Source organism: Orycteropus afer, unplaced genomic scaffold (genome assembly GCF_000298275.1).
Source record: "Orycteropus afer afer isolate SDZICR_OR568_19922 unplaced genomic scaffold, OryAfe1.0 scaffold00059, whole genome shotgun sequence".
Taxonomy (NCBI): Eukaryota; Metazoa; Chordata; class Mammalia; order Tubulidentata; family Orycteropodidae; genus Orycteropus; species Orycteropus afer.
In genome coordinates, this window is record NW_006921646.1 from 4,826,465 (window position 1) to 4,843,763 (window position 17,299).

The 17,299-nt window shown below is 44.1% G+C and overlaps 1 protein-coding gene across 1 annotated transcript in view; it reads left to right on the forward strand.

Moving 5' to 3' along the window:
* The window catches only part of BRPF3 (bromodomain and PHD finger containing 3), a 32,201-nt gene extending 15,672 nt beyond the window's left edge, over nt 1-16,529 (forward strand). Inside the window, exons 8-12 of the mRNA XM_007939394.2 lie at nt 2,518-2,611; nt 7,294-7,391; nt 10,232-10,329; nt 14,733-14,887; nt 16,346-16,529. Of these exons, the coding sequence (XP_007937585.1) occupies nt 2,518-2,611; nt 7,294-7,391; nt 10,232-10,329; nt 14,733-14,887; nt 16,346-16,529 (629 nt within the window). The remainder of the gene's footprint in view (nt 1-2,517; nt 2,612-7,293; nt 7,392-10,231; nt 10,330-14,732; nt 14,888-16,345) is intronic.
* The last annotated feature ends 770 nt before the right edge of the window (nt 16,530-17,299 follow it).

The following is a 17,299-nucleotide window of genomic DNA, read 5'->3' on the forward strand; positions in this document are numbered from 1 at the left end:
AACTCATAGTGACCCCTCCTTGTGTTTCCAGGGCAATATCACTATGGAAGTAGATTGTCTAACATTCCTTCTGAGGAGTGGCTGGTGGGTTTGAACCGTTAGCCTTCTGGTTAGCAGTCAAGTCCCTTAGGCACTATGCCACTAGACCTCACAGGAGTGTAATAAAATAAAAAAGACTCAGTTCTGACTCCGGAAGAGTCCACAGTCCAGTGGGGAGACTAGATGGTCTCCCAAGATGTAGAGCAATCCCAGTGTTGGGCAGTATGTGGTTGTATGTCAAGTGACAGGTAGCCCTGCTGGGGGTGTTCAGAGAATACAAGCTGGAAGAGTTGGGATGGTTTCAAGAAGAGGTGGCACCTTGGCTAGCTCTGAAGTATGAGAGTAGAATAGAAAAATATAGATGGGGTGAAGAAGGAACAAATGCTAGGTGAGTGAGGTGGGCCTGGATTTGAGGACCTACAATGCTATACAGGGTAGTTTAGTCTTGGTGGGGTAGGAAAGGTCTGCTTGCTTGGCAAGGAGGGGCTGTTCTTGATTTTGCTCCTTGTATCCCTCTCATGGCCATTTAGGTGGTGGCTTTGGGCTATGAGACCACTTTTCTCTGCCTTTCTGTCTTCGTGCCTGACACTGTATTTCCAATACTACCTTCCCATCCTTCTGGGCCAAGTTTCCCTATATTAGGACACTATGTTGGTATATAGAGGTAAGAGCTTAAGACCTGGAATTGAGCAGAGCTGATTTCAAATCCCAGCCTTCTTACCCACTGTCTATCTTGGGGCAAATTAATTAACTTCTATTAGACTCTCAGCTTCCATATCTCTAATATGGGGCTAGGAGCTGTAGTGGTATAGTCCTAAGCTCTCAGCTGCTAACTGAAAGTAAGCAGCTTGAACCCACCAGCTACTTCGCAGGAAAAAGATGTGGCAGTCTGCTTCCATAAACATTGCAGCCACGGAAATCCCATGGGGTAGTTATCTTTTGTCTATGTGGTCACTATGAGTCTGAATCAACTGGACAGCAATGGGTTTGGTTTTGATGTGGGGCTAGTGATAGTGATACCACCTTGCAGGGCTCTAAGAGTTAGAAATTATATAAAGCACTTGACAAATACCAGTAAACCAAACCAAAACCTAACCTGCTGCTGTCAAATTGATTCTAACATAAAGCAGTAGATGACAGCATTTACTGTTGTGTCATCCTCTCAGCTCTGTCACACTTGGCCAATCAGCACTAAGATTATTGTGCTAAAATGAAACATTCTGCTGTTGGGAAATAGTCCTGGACGTTACACCCATCCAACGTGAGGGAGTCCACTGCTTGGAGGTACTGCTAGAATCTGTTCCTCCCACAATGTCCCACCTGCTTGGTTCCTGGGAATACTTCTGTGCAACCTTAGTTGAATCCCATAAAAGCATGTTAAATTATTTACAGATATGGAACCTGAGGCACAGCTGGCTTCAGTGACTTAAATTGAGGTTGTAATATTAGAAACAGAGCCAGACCAGAGTCTAGATCTTTTGGCTCAGATGCTTGCTCTCATAGGTGCCTTGCCTTAGGTTTTCTGGCCTGTCTCCACACCCTCTTGACTCAGCTGTCAGACTTGTAGAACTCTGAAGTGTGGTTAGGAACTGGTTAAATAGGGAAGAGAGTAGAAACTTTTAGGGCAAGATGAAGGTCATATTCCTGAGCTAACCAGCCTCCGAAGGGCTCCTTGCTATAAACAGACCTTCTTCTCTCATTCATATATAATAGCATCCTCCATAATTAAGAAGATATTTTCACCATCTTCACCGAAGGGGAAGCCAAGGATTAAAGAGGAAAAGGGTCCTGCCCTGGGTATAGACTGTATTTCAGAGCCCAGCCTAGACCCCAGGAATTCTGACTCCCCATTCCAAAAAGGTCTGGGCTGAAAAATTCTGCTGAAAAATTTCCCCACCTCTAACTTTAACTAGCTTGCTAGATAGTGAGGGTGTAGTAGACACAGAGCCTTTATCTTGACCTAACCTCTTTTGACTCTATCCCAAAAGAATGAATCTGGCTGTTGCCAGCTGTGTAATAAGGTGTGTGAGTGTTTATCTGAAGAGGCAAGGCGGGAAGACTCCCCAAAAGGCAGAAGAAACCCCCTGATAATTGAGGCATCCAATGAGCAGCAAATCCAGGGCCATCTGAGCCATCTGAAGGAGGAAGGTCTTGATGTTTCCCTTTGTAGCCAAATAACAGTAGCCAGAGTTGAGCTATGTGCTATGTTTTCCTTAAAGTGAAACCAGAAGGATAGGTAGGAAAATGTGGCTGCTCATTGCCCCAGCCAGCAGTACTTTTCCTAAAACCAGCAGTCTTTATCATGTTTTCTCCACCACCCAAGACTTAATTTCCATAGAGGAAGAAACAGCTGTCTATTGCACCCCTGCCTGCTTGAATCTACTGTGCCCCTACTTCTGAAGCAGCTGCCTTGCACTGCAGTATGTCGGGGGAAGGGGGGTTTCTGTTGCTCAGGCTCACTCTGTGTGTCCTTGGCAGGCGTGACCAATGGCTTTGGAAAACACACCGAAAGCGGGTCTGACTCGGAATGTAGTTTGGGTCTCGGTGGTGGACTGGCATTTGAAGCCTGCAGGTAAGACCATTTGTCCCCAAAACCTTGTCAGCAGTTCCACCATCCCTTTCCCTTTATTCTCCACTTAGCTACAGATCCAACTTTTTCCTGCTTATCTCCATTTTTTCCTTCCCTACTCCTGCTGTTTCCTGGAGCCTCTTGGGCCTCTTGTCTTTAATTCTAGGAGCTCCTGGTAAATGGGGTGACCCTTGACCCTCAGGTCCAATCATGCTAGGAACAAAAGGGTGACACTGATGCTTTATAGGGTTTATGGAGCTGAATTTGGGTTCTAAAGGGTGGGGACAGCTGAATTGCCTGTTGCCCAGTGAGCTTAACGTTTGAGTCAACTCCCCCACACTCCTTTACCCTTGGATGCATTATAGCACTGCCTCTTTAGAGGTGTGGTGTGAGAAAAAGAGCATATAGGAAATTTGGAAGTGCGTATTACTCCAACAGAAGTCCCCAGCTGAAGTCTACCACCCTTGAGCTGGGAAAAGATAATGTTTTGTTTTCCATTCTTTTTCCTGAAGGGAGGGTTTCTGAGACAATAACTTTAATGTTTAAAGAGTTTATGGAGCCTCCTGTTCTGTTCTGTGCTTTGCAAGACAGCAGATAGTATGGGGCTCTTGGAAGCAGGGAAAATGACTTGTTCCAAAGGTTCCAAAGGTTCCTTGTTCCAAAGGCTGACCCCAGGGTCCCTCCACAAGGCTGAATGGATCCTGGGTTCGGAGTAGTGAGGAAGGTCCCAGGGCAATAGTAAAAGACTACATCTGTCTGTGTTTGAAGTGTTTCCAAGGAAAGGTGGGATCTGTGTTCTGTTAGGTACTCACTCTACTGTAGCTGCTGGACTCCTCATGGGACTACAGGAGTCCCATACTTACCCTTCAGGCCTGGACTGGGCCTGTGGTAGGACCCACCTTTCAGTAGTTTCCTTTAGATTTTGCTCCCTATCATACTTCAGAGATAGATACCCTGTTTTCTTCCTCTTGCTATAGGACTAGTGGATGGGAAAATAAAAACAAAAATAGGGCTGCAATCCAGTTCATTTTGGTTTAATCCCCTGCTGATAAATTGCATTTCTACCCAATAGACTGAATCAGAATCTACATTTTAACAAGATAACATAAAAATCACCTGGAGATCTATGATAATCACCTGAGGATCTTGGTAAACTAGATTCTTATTCAGTCTTATCTGGGGTGGAAGTGCAAGTTCTCAGCAGTGGGATGAACCGGAATAAACCTGGTCAAAACCCTGGCAGGGGGATATATTTACTAGGCATAGGGAAGAGATTTTAAAGATTCCAGAATCTTATGTTTCTAGCCTGGTTGGAGTTCCTGACTCCTTTTCAAAGATATGGTGCCTGAAAGCCCAGTTCGTTGGAGGTGGGGTTAGGGTGAGGTTATTAAACTGTACCTTCTTAGCCCTTGACTAAAGGAGGAGGGTGTGTTGGTCCCTCTTTCCATGAAGGACACTTCCCAGCTGTGAACCAAGGAAGCAAGCCAGGCTAGGCTGTGGTCAGCCTGCTGCTTCAGGCGATGTGTTTGCACTTCTGTGGAATTCTAGTCCAGTGCCACAGATTTTTGCTCTACGTAGGAATAATGCCCTTGAAAGGCATTTCCTTTTTAACCCAGTATTAAATAGAATTTCAGGGTTTGAAACAGGAGATTGGAGGGCTTCCAACTGTAGGGGGGTTTTTTGTTTCATTTTTGCTATACTGTGGTAATAAGTATATAAAGCAAGATCTTACATATTAATTAGACTGGAATTATAGACTTCCAGAATTTGAAGAACCTTGAAAGAACTTCTGGTCACTAACATCCCCATCCTCCTCACTTGCCCTTTGGTCACTAACATCCCCATCCTCCTCACTTGCCCTTTTGTTTATCTTTACTTACTATTTTTTAAGCAGGTTGGAGCTGAACCCTCTTTTTTTTTTTTTTTTTTCTCCCTTAAATCTGAGCTTTATTTCTATGATTCCGCACAGTGCTGAACCCTCTTTCTCTGAGTCATTCAACTATTAATAATTGAGTACCTACTGTGTGCCAGGTACTATTCTGAGCACTGTTAGTATGAAGCTTATCTTCTGGATGAGAGGGGTAGACATTAAGCTAGTAAATGAGGTAATTATAGATAGTGTTGCCTGTTAGGCCTGGGCAACTTAGAGTGAGGACTGCAGTGCAGACCTTGATTTGGCCAGTTGTGCTTTTTCCTACAAAACAGGAACCCACAGACCTAGTTGTGGTGTTGCATTCCTATTTTATTGAGCTCATCTTTCTCAGGGAGTTTCTCTGTTGGCATAGTACCTAATGCATTTGACTGCTAACCAAAAGGCCAGCGGTTCAAACCTACCAGCCACTCCTCAGAAGGGAGGTTGGGCAATCTACTTCTGTAGTATTAGAAAAATAGTAATAAAATAGTTTGTACTACTTAATGTGAGACATGAAAATGTACTGCCCTTCATATAATAACTGCAGCTCCCTTTTATTGAGGATACCCACTCCTCATATATCAACATGGTTAGGTTCCAAAGAACAGGTTGTTCCGTGAAAATCAGCATTATGTGAAAATGGAAGATGACCACATAAGATGGTAAACTGTAGATTCTGAGGATGACGACATCATTACAAAATTGCCAAATTACATCATTACATAACTGCCAAACCACTGAGAATAATGGCCCAGCCAAATTGACATATAACATTAACCATAACAGCTAGCATTACCCTTGCTTTGCACCTCAGCAGTTGTTCATGCCAGAAGTACATTGCTAATGCACAAAATAGATAGTAGATTTTTTACTATTGTTGTAAATGTGAAGTTGGATAATAAGATAGTACATAAGTAAGGAGGTAGGTGTAGTTGGCATGTGCTATACTGAGTGCTTTGTGTGTATTTATTTAGTAAATCCTCAAAACAGCATATGGAGAACAAAAGCCTGTGAGAAGTTAAGTTACTTGCTTACAGTTGCAGAGCTAGAGTAGAAAAGCAGGGTTTTGAACCCAGGTCATCTGGCTCAGAGTTGAAGGCACTTTGCTATGCTTTCCTCTCTCTTTTGAGAATGATATCCATGATATGAACTTTGAGAGGCTTACCTAATAAAAATACTTGTGCAAGGTCTCATAGTATTTAAACTCAGTGACAGATTTTTGTAGGGTGAGTGGGGACCTGCACCCTGCTGTGAGCGATCTTTTTGTGTTTTCTCAAATTAGGGCTTTGAACTAGTTGGATCTCCTGCTGAGAATTTGCATTTTCACCCAAGATATATACTGACTCAGAATTTACATTTTAACATAAGAATCACCTTAAGATCTTATTAAAGTATAGGTGGAAATGGAAATTCTCAGCAGGGGGTTGAACCAGAGCAAACTGGTCAGAAGCTCTGTCACAGTTAGGTCCTAATTTTCACTAGCAGGAAAAAAAAATCCCAACCTAACTACTTGTGACTGAAGGATTATGATTGATTTGGTCCCAGTTAAATAACGTTCTCTGTGATCATTTTAAGGCGGTTATCCTAATCCTGGCCTCTTCCTATCCTAAGGTTTTCTTAATTATTCTTACTCTTCTGCAGATCTGTCAGCCTGTCTTTTGAGCATTCTTTTTAGTTGAGAAAATTACATAGCAGTAGTATTAAAACAAGGAGCCCTGGTGGTGTAACAGTTAAGTGTTAGGCAGCTAACTGAAAGGTTGGTGGTTCAAACCCACCAGCGCTCCATGGGAGAAAAGATCTGGTGATCGGCTCTTGTGAAAATTGCAGCCTAGAAAACCCTGTGGGCCAGTTCTACTCTGTTACATGGTGTCTCTGTGAGTCAAAATCCAACTTGACAGCACCTAACAACAACAGTATTAAAATGAATTTGGGTGGAAATAAGCCCTTGCCACTTCATTTTTGCTTAGAGGCTTTCACCCATGGTTTTGCATTAGTATCACATGGGGAGCTATTAAAACTACTGGTGCTTGGGTGGGCCCCAGTTGTACCATTGCTTTGCTGTAACTATTTTCACATATGTTACCTTCTAGTCTTTGTCCAATATATATTTTTACTTCCTTGCATATCTATGTAAAAAAAAAATTGGTCTGTTTTTAAGTTACTATATGTGTGTATAAAATATATAAAAATTTCATCTCTCCCTACCCAAGGGAATAGGGAGCAAGATTAGAGTAGGCTGTTCTCTGAGCTTACCTCTGTCTTCACACACACGGACAATTTAGAACTGAGGAATAGATGATTTTTTTTTTTTTGCCCCCAATATAAAAATGTCTCTTCTAATTAAGGAAGTAAGATATGTCCATTGTAAAAATTTTGGGTAAGGGGCAGATTTTTGTACCTAAAGATTAAATTAATTTCTAAAGAAGAAGTAATGGAACCATGGGGTAAAGAATTCTGGGCCAGATGTGAGAAGGCCCTTCCTTGTGGCCAGGATGTGTTCAGTTTCTGCAAAGATTGACAAGTGACTAGGGTTTCCCTTCCTGTGTAGATAAAGTCCAAGGTTCCTGGGCAGGGGGTAGAGGGTCTCCTTCTAGGTTTAGTGGTTCCTCAGAAATGTTTCATGCAGGAGTAAGTTTTTAGGGGAAGGTGAGAAGCCATCCTCCCTGCAGGCTTTTTGCAGCATTTGACTCCTGTGAAAGATGGAAGAAAAGGAGTGGGTGTGTTTATTGTCAAGATTGCTCACTTCTCCCTTCTCTCCTTGCTCTGTATGCAGTGGTCTGACAGCCCCAAAACGCAGCCGTGGGAAGCCAGCTCTGTCTCGAGTGCCCTTCCTGGAAGGCATGAATGGAGACTCTGACTACAATGATTCTGGTGAGGAATGGGTTTCAGGCAGAGCTTTGGAGAAGCCAGCTCTGTGGGCCACCATCCTACTGGGGCTCAGAATGAGGGCATCCAGTCCGTGAGCTCCTCTAAACCTGTTGGCACTGGGTAGGAAGATGGCGCTTCCTTCCTTCCAGGTCATTCATACTTTATTTTTTTTTTTAAATCATCTTAAGTTTGAATAGGACATACATGCCCATGGTAACAGAAACCAAAAAGGTTCAAAAGGATATAGAATGAAAAGCAGCATTCCCCCTCCCTGGTAGCAGTTTCACTGACAACAACCACTTTTAGCAGTTTCTTTGGTTTCCAGAGGTAATCTATACATACACAAGCCAAAACATGTGTGTATTTATAACTGAGAGAGTAGAGAAACCTAATAACATGCAATAATACCTTTTATCCAATTAGTATATCTTAGAAATCCTACTGTTTTGTTATCTACAGAGCTGCTTCATACTTTTTATCAGCTGCCTAGTGTTCCAATGTATAGGAGTGCCATAATATGCTTAACCAGCCTGCTAAACATGGATATTAGATTACTGACACTTACTAGCTGTCACAATACTACAGTGAGCATCATTGAACATAGACTGTGCTTTATACATGGGAAGTGTATCTGTAGAAGTGGAATTGCTGTATTAACAGAAGTGTGCATTTGTAATTTTTACAGCTATTGCCAGTCTGCCTCATTATGGCTGTACCACTGAATCTCACACATAACCCTGTACTTTCATATTATCCAGTGCTTTCAGCCCTGTCCTCATAAGACATTCTATTCCAACTGGTCCAGACAGTAATTCATGGGTCTCATCTGCTTAGACCAAGGGGATAAAGGGCAGGGAAAGGCCAAAGGGAAAGACCTGGGTGGTGCGTAGGTAGAGCAGGTGCAGAGCAGGCTAGTCTGTGAGTTAATGCTGTTTAGCTCTTTTGGAGGCAAATGCATTCTCTGATTGCCCTATCTTTGAAGTTTCCGCCTAACACATAGGCTCCAGAGCTTCTGTTCTCTTCCCTTTCCACAACTGCTTTTTTTCCTCTTAGTATCAGTTTCTTTCTTGTGTGTATGTTGATGAATGCATGCCTTGTGTGTTTCATTACTGTCTGTGACTGTCAGTTCCCAGAAAGCAGGGCTCATGTCTAGGTAAATTTGTATAGCATCTAGCACAAGACCGGGAGCAGATTGACACATACTTGTGCTTCTGGTGGTGATGTTTTATTCTTATCTTACAAACTGACATACTTATGATTAAAGTGATACCAAAGGAAATTTAGAAAGGAAATTGACTTCCCACAATCTCATCACCTTAACACAGTTGTTTTCATTTCTCTGTGTTCCCTTCTGTTTATTTTAGGCACGTTTTTAACAAAATGCTAATCCAAAACACATGTACTTTCATACTCTCTGCTTTTTTCAATGTTATATTTTTTTCATGTCGACACATAATCTTTATATTTCTCATTTTATATCTTCCAATCAGTGCATTATAAATTATTTAACCGTTCTTCAGTTATTAGACATTTGGGTTATTTCCCATTTTTAACATAATGCAGTGGCCTGTATTTTTATTCAAAATCCTTTGATTCATTTCTAATGTTATTTTTCTTAGAATAAATTCCCAGGGAAGGAATTTACTGGAGCAGATGGTTCATACTTTTTTTTTTATGGCTCTTGGTATATACCACGAAATTATATTCCGCAAGGATTGGACTGGCCTGCAATTCCTCAGCAGTATATGATTACACCAGCTTCCCTGCATCTACCTCTTCAATATTAGATTTTATCTTTTTGTTGTTGACTCAATAGGTACAAAAAAATGCTTCATTACTATTTCAGTACATTTTTAAAAAGTTAAAAATGAGAGTGGTAGTGTTGCCTTAGAAACATAATTCCACTCTCTCAGGTTTGGGCCTTTTTCCTTGGTTGAGGGTGTCACTTCCTTGGGCAGGGAAAGAGAGGTTCCTCTGTGTTCAGAAGCGTTGGGGAAGCATCTTTCATGTGTGCTAGTGCATTTAGTGCACGACAAAGTAAGCTGAAGAGATGTGGTGCCTCCCCTAGGCTAGACACCAAATCTAAGGTTCTAACAAAAACAGGCACCCAAAGGACCCGCAATTTAAACCTGCTTGGCTCTGCTGAGTACTCTAAATCCAGGTGACCTGGATGACCAGGTGTGGCCCTTTCAGAAGAGAGCTCATTTAGCAAATGGTTTTACTGGAATGTCCTTCCCAGGCATTTTTATCCAGGAAGCCTCCATCATGAGGACTTCCCATGTAAGAGGCCCAAAGAGCAATATGTGGCTTTGCCCAACCTGGGTCTTGATCCTTCCCACTGGGGTCTTGGTGATAAAACAGTTATATTTTTCCAGGAAAGCCATCCTAGGATTCTAGCCCAGAGGTCCTGTCTTTGTATGGCCTGTTAGCTAAGAATGATTTACACTTTTACATGATTGGGAAAAAATAAATTCAAAAGAATAATATTTTATAACATGAAAATTACATGAAATTCAAATTTCAATGTCTGTAAATAAAGTTTTATTGGGACACAGCCATGCAAATTCATTTACAGACTGCCTATGGCTGCTTTTCTGCTACAATAGTAGAGTTGAGAGACTCTGTGGTCCACAGAACCTGAAATATTTTAAATCTTTACAGGAAATGTTTGCCAACCCCAGATCTACTCCTGAGGAAAGGGCATAAGATGGGAGAGGAAGGGTGGAGGGGATGTTGTTGACTCATTCCTGGGCTGCCCCAGTCAAATGGAGGCCACAGCGAGGCCTCTGGGCACCATTCCAAGTCCCCTTTGGGCACTGTCTCCTCCCCTCCCCCACCCCCAGGCAGAAGCCTCCTGATGCCCTTTGAAGACCGCGGAGACCTGGAGCCCCTGGAGCTGGTGTGGGCCAAGTGCCGAGGCTACCCCTCCTACCCTGCCTTGGTGAGTCTGCCCCAGACACCACCTTCTTCCCCTTCGTGGGTGGTTCTGGCCCCTGCCTTGCCTCCGGGGCTTATCTGATTGGATCAAGCCATCCAAGAGTGGTGGGAGTCAGGGTGCTTTCAGCTACAGAAAAGAGGGAGGTTTTATCCCAGCCTTACTGGGTCAAATCAGCAGGGCTCCTAGCTTGGGGCACTTTAAGTAGGGCTAAAATTATGCGGAGACTAGGGTACTTAGGGTTTTAATAGCATTGATTTATTTGCTTACACATAAAAGTAATATGTGCTCATTGTAGAGAATTTTAAAAGCTACTGATAATGCTTAGATCTTTTATTAAACATCTGTCATGCTGAGTCCTTCAATTACTGAGGAAGGTACAGTTATTTCCATTTTATAGGGAAGAAAACTAAGGATTTATTACCTATGGTTATCTAGCTAAAAGTGGCAGGGTTGGAATTTGAGCCCAGGGCTTAAAATATGTGATGTCAAAGCCTGTGTTCTAAGCCACTAAGTTCAAAGTCATGCACAGTCCTATCTATTTAGAGATAATGTCTCTGAATAGATTTATCCATTCAATATTTTTTAAGCATACTTAGTGCATATATGAAGGACCAGATTCTATTTTTAACCTCTGCTTCACTTAACAGCATACCATGAGCATGAGCATCTTATGCCATTAAATTTTCTTTTGTCAACATCACTCTTAATGACCACATTGTCCTTGGTTGTATGCATGTACCATACATTAACCATTCCCTAGTTGGTAGTTTAGATTGTTTTGAATTTTTCACTATGACATACACCTAGCAATAAACATCATTGTAGCTCTACCTTTGTGCACATCCATGATTATTTCTTTACAGTGAGTTCCTAAGGGTACCTTCTTGGGGAAACTCTACGCAATTTCTTTGGCTTTGATACAGATTGCCAGATTGCTCTTCAGAAAGTTATTTCTAGTTTTGTACTCTAAACAGCAGTAGCTAAAAGTTCATTTCTTCCACATCTTTACCACCTTGATTGTTATTTTTTAGGGCTGCACTAGGGAGGTACTGTCTACCTAGCTCTGGATTCTAAACCTTTGGAGCAAATCATAATGATCTGGGAAAATTTTTTAACAATGCAGATACTGATGCTGAGCTCCTACCCCAAACCTCCCCAAAAAACAAGTACACTGCTGTCTAGTCGGTTCTGGTTCATAGTGACTATGCAGGACGAAGTAGAACTGACCCATAGGGTTTCCAAGGCTGTAATCTTTACAAAGCAGACTGCCAAGTCTTTCTCCCACGGAGCAGCTAGCGGGTTCGAACTGCCGACCTTTCGGCTTTTTGGTTGGCAGCCAAGTGCTTTAACCACGACATGACCAGGGTATCTTCACTCCCTCTCCAGAACTACCAAATTAGACTCTCTGGGGTCAGATGGAAGCATGAGTATTTTAAAAAAACTCCCCAAGTGACTAGTCAGAGTTGAGAACTACCCTAAACACCTGTGACATGTACACAGTGCTCTGGACTTCTCCCAGCTCCTTCACATTTCTGACTCTTGATCCTAATGGCATCCTTTTAAGGTAAAGGGGGTGTAGGAACTCATCCTCTTTGGACAGGTGAGGAAACTGTAGCCCAAAAAAGGTTATACAATTTATTGGAGCCAATATTGGAAACCATGTGGCCTGCCTGACTGCCTCATTAACCATGTGTGGGATCCCACACAGAGATCTCTGCAGCTGAAGAGGTTGGGCCTGGGGCTGCCGTCACTTCCAAGGTGTGCCATGGGTGAGACCTGGGCAGTTTAACTTACTGAAAAAGTGATGAGGGTTATGCAGATTTGGGATTTTTTTAAACCTCAAAATTCAAAAAAGGCAGTCTAAAGTTAGTTGTATTTGTTTTTAATTATCTTCTTAATCATACATTGTTTTTCCAGTATTAAAGAAATTCACCCACCACCTAAAAACCCCACCACCTGAACACAACTTGTGTTTTTATTTTGGTGTATGCTCTCCCAGTCTTTTTCCTGTGCATACTTAAATATATACATACATACATAGTGAATACATGGTTTGTAACTTCACTCATCTTTTCAAAAAGTGGTTTTTTTACCAAAAAAAAAAAAAATTGTTTTTGTTTGTTAAACTAATGTATCCAAATGAGAGAACTTTTGGAAAAATAGAGAAAAAGTAAGCAATACAAACTTTACCATCCTAACATGTCTACTGTAAGCATTTTGTGTCATCTTCTGTTTTTTTCTTTAGTGATAATAGTATATGTACACATTTACTATATAATGTATTGTGTCACAAGCTTTATTTTCATGTTATTTCACATCTGCATAACATCCCATTGAATGAATGGACCGTTACTTTATTATCTTGGGACAAAATTGCTACCATCTTCTTATAAAGGGAGGAGAGCTCTCCTCAAATGGTAGGCTTATCCACCTTGCTTTTGCCCTCAGTTCAAACCCACCAGCTGCTCCTCAGGAGAAAGATGTAGTTTGCTTCCATAAAGAATCCTTGGAAACCCTATGGGACAGTTACACTCTGTCCTGTAGGGTTGCTATGAGTCACAATTGACTTCATGGCACTGGGTTTGGTTGGGTTAGATCCAAGTTAAGATCAGGATGACTTCATGAAGGGAATTATCACATCAGAATAGCTCCAATCACTGAGGAAGCTCAGGAGGGTGTACATAGCTGGTCTTGGTAGCACTCTTAGGTCCATTCTTGGGAAGGACAGACTGACTGACACTGGACTTTGAACCAGTTCATTCTAGTTTGACCCCCTGCTGAGAATTTGCATTTCTATCCCAGATAGATTGAATCAGAATCTACATTTTAATGAGATCCTCAGGTGATTCATTCAGGGATCTATAAGAATTTTACAGAATTTTGATCAGATCACACAGCTGGGGTATGGGGTAGGAGTGGTTCTTCCTTAAAGTCTTAACCAGAGCACATGCCTACAGCTGCTTATCTTGAGAGGAATGCAGGGAAGCTGGTAGACACCCAAAGGTAAATAATGAGAGCAGTTTGTTGTGAGAAGAGGTCCCTTGGGGAAGGTCATAGGAATTAAGATTGCTCTGTCTCTGGAGGAGGCTGCTTCCTCAGGAAGTTTCCAAGTCTCTCTAGCCTTAGTGCACAGAGACCAAGAATTAGCCAGCTGCTCTAGAAGCAGGCTGTGTAAGAGGCAGCAGAAGCCTGAACCTTATCTAGACAACTGGCTGTAGTACCAGCCGTGGCTTCAGCCTACTACATCCTCTTTCTATGCCAGATGTCTTCCTCTGTCAGCTAATACCTATCTCACAAACTTCCCAGCATCAGCAAAAGTATGAAATAAGAGGATTGTGTGTAAATAATTAGAGACTTTGGTAACTTTCAAAGTGCTCCATGGAGCTCTGGTGGTATTAATGCCTAAGGCATTTCACTGCTAACCAGAAGGTTGGCAGTTCAAACCCACCAGCCACTCCGAGGAGCCTTGGAAACTCACTCAGTAGGGGTCACTGTAAGTCAGAATCTACTTGATGGCGATGGGTTAGGTTTTTTGGTTTAAAGTGCTCCATAGAGCTGGAGAATTACTGCTGTGTTGGTACTGCTAGGTATTTTGCTGAGGACCTGCTCTGAGCTGTGCAGGGGTTGAGTGCTGGAAACAACAGCCCTGAACAAAACATGTCCACAGGACACTCCTCTTGTGAGCTTGCAGCCTTGAGGATTGATCCTCTAGTGGCTCTTGCTTTCCAACCATACCATTCCCCCTTTCCAGCGGCCCTCTGCACTCAGTCTTCTGTATGTACACTGAGCCTTCTCTCTGATCTCAGTGGGCAGGTGGAGCCCCTTGATTTACAAATGTATCTGGTCCACACACCATGAAGAATTAGTTGCAGTCAGACAGGAAGGTAAAATGGAAGGAATGGGCCTTTCTGCTGATGAATTGTCTTCATAGCCAAGGTGTCTAGTGGGCTTTTGAGTATAGGGGATGAATTGTGAAGGTTCCAAAGGGAAAAAATGACCTCTGCTCTTCTCCCCCAAAGAACATTGGGAGAAAAGGGTTTGCCTATCTGGCCTAGATATCAGTACCCTACTCAGTGCTGACACCCCACATACTGGCTTCCTACTACATCTGTTTCAGCTCTAGGGGAACAAGTGGAGTGTTTCATGGAACAAGCTCCCTCACTGAAAAGACTGGTTGTCAAGGGGTAGAGGAGTAGGACAATGAACTGAGAAAACAGGAGTCAAGATTTCTCTCTTGTGATACTGGGGGTCCTGGAAGAGTTCAACACCTCCATTGCATGCTTTGGGGCAGGGTCAAACCCTTGCATAACTTTGGTGTGGGGTTGCTCAGTGGTTAGTCCTGGGCTAAGGTCTTCTGCCCTCCCCACCTGCCCCTGCTGAGGGCCCCTTTCCTTTCCTGCCTCCAGATCATCGATCCCAAGATGCCCCGGGAGGGCCTCCTGCACAATGGTGTCCCCATCCCAGTCCCCCCGCTGGATGTGCTGAAATTGGGAGAGCAGAGACAGGCAGAGGCTGGAGAGAAGCTCTTCCTTGTCCTCTTCTTTGACAACAAGCGCACCTGGTGAGTGGCGCTGCTGCCAGGTGAGGGACTGTACTGCCAGGTGCTGTCTGAGGGGCCCAGACCAGGCAGCTGTTCAAATGCTGAGGGGCTCTAAAGGTACACAGAGGTGCTATTGACTCAATTATACTCCACCAGGTGAGGGGTGAGGCACTCTCTGCAACCAGCTAGCCTGCACTCGCCATGTTGTGGTAACTGAGAAATGTCACAGATCAGATTCTTGGGAAACATTTTACAATAGAAATTTGTATTGGGAGGTTTATTGAGGTAAGCTATTGAATCAAAACCTGTGGGTGGTGAGGGACACACAGCATTGGGCAGAGGAAAGAGCTGAACTGTGCTGTACTTGAAACAGGCCTCTGCTGATCCTACAAGGAGTTTTGGAGCTGGGTGGCCCTGTAGAGGTGTTGGGAATTGGGGCTATGCCTTTGTTCCCCTGCATCAACTGGTCACGGATGCCAGCTGCCCGGGGAGAGATCAGGCAGCTCCCTTGGTAGAGAATGATTCCTAGAGAGACTTAGCTGAGGGCCTGCCATCTGCCAACATTCCTGGTAGCTTAGAGAATGAGTGTCTTGGTCCCAGAGGATTTCTGGGTAACTGAAGGAAGTGTCCACTATAAGGACCCCACTACATCATGGTTTACTAACACTTTAAAGTTTTCCTTAGCACCAGTGTGCTAAGTGCCAAAATACTTTCACTCCTGCTTCTGTGGAGACAAGGAGGTAGAACTAGCTAGTGAAAATAATGATGATGATGATAGTGATAATAATGTCAGGTACCATTTATTGAGTGCTTATTCTGTGTCCTTATGCAAATTGCTTTATATATATGATCTAATTTAATCCTCATTTAAATCTTCATTAATTCCCTCATGGTCCATTTTGCAAATGAGGAAAATGCACAGAAAGCCAAGATCTCATAGCCAGAACTGGGGAACATACCAACATCTGGCTCCAAAGGCTGTACACTTAGCCGTACCTTAGATTGGCCTAGAGAGCCTTAAAATGCATACACACTGAGGTGCAGCCATCACCAGAGATCAGTTCATCAGTTCCTGGTACCAGCCCTATTTTCTAGCTATAGCTCCCTGCTTCTCCCAGGCAAGGTGAGGCAGAGCCTCTAGGATGGCTCAGCCAGTCCCAGAGGGTAGCAGATGGGTTTCTTGCTGCTCCTGAGCCCTAACAACCCTCCAAGCCAAGTAAGTGCTAGGCCCCAGGGAAGAACCTGAATGCAGAGCAGAGCCCATGTTGCTCTCCATGTCCCCACCCATCCCCCACACATACTGCTTGGTGCCCTGACTCACCAGGCTCTTAGTGCCGTCCTGCCTAGGGTATCCTAGTCAACCTACTTCTGTCCTGTCACCTCCCCCAGGCCCTTCTGCTTCTGGGCAAGTAGGTCCTGAGGAGCCCCCTTATGGGACCTGCCACAGCCCAGACATCTTACTGTGATTCCTGATTTCAGGCAGTGGCTTCCAAGGGACAAAGTCCTGCCCCTGGGTGTGGAAGACACCGTGGACAAGCTCAAGATGCTAGAAGGCCGCAAGACCAGCATCCGCAAGTCTGTGCAGGTGGCCTACGACCGTGCAATGATCCACCTGAGCCGTGTCCGGGGTCCCCACTCCTTCGTCACCTCCAGCTACCTGTGAGGGCAGGGCCTGGTCTGCATTGCCTGCCCTGCCTCCATCTTATGGGACACAGAGAAGTCACTTCCTGCCCCAGCCAGACGTGTGGCCAGCAGCTTCCCCCTTTCATGGCAGGCCAGGGACTGGGGGTGTGTCTCCTCAAGGGCCACGCCCCAGCTTTGACCAACTGCATGGCTCTCCTGGCAGGCCTGCTATGTGCCAAAAACTCCCATCAAAGGTTCTTCAGTGGATAATCCATTGAAAAACCAAGTGGAAGTAGAAATAGCTCTGGGGCCTGGGCCCAGCTGAGGAGATGGACCTGGCCCAGAGGGCAGGGGGTCCTGGGCTCCTCCCCAAGGGGCTTTTTGGCTTCCTCCACCCTCCTCCCAACTAACTACACCTCAGGGCGGGCAAGGCTCTGACACTGATCCCAGAGGTGCTGTGGATACACTAGGGTCCCACGGGGAACCTCACAGAGCTCACCCTTGAGCTCACCCTTTCTCTCCCCCGTCGTCACCCATTCTCCTCTTTCCTGTCTCATATTCTGTATTCAGTCTCTGTCTGTCTGTATCACATGTTCCTTTCCTTACTTTTCTCTTGTGCCATACTGACAGAAACCATCCCAAAGTGGTCTTTTTCTTTAATGCCTCATTCCCTTTTGAGGCCAGCTGCCATGCTAGGTGGGTGCCTCCACAGGACTCCTCAGGACCCAGGACAGAGGCCAGCACACCACCTGGGGTGGCCCCTGAGCAGGTCTCTTCTACCATACCCACCCATGGTCTTCACCGCTGCCA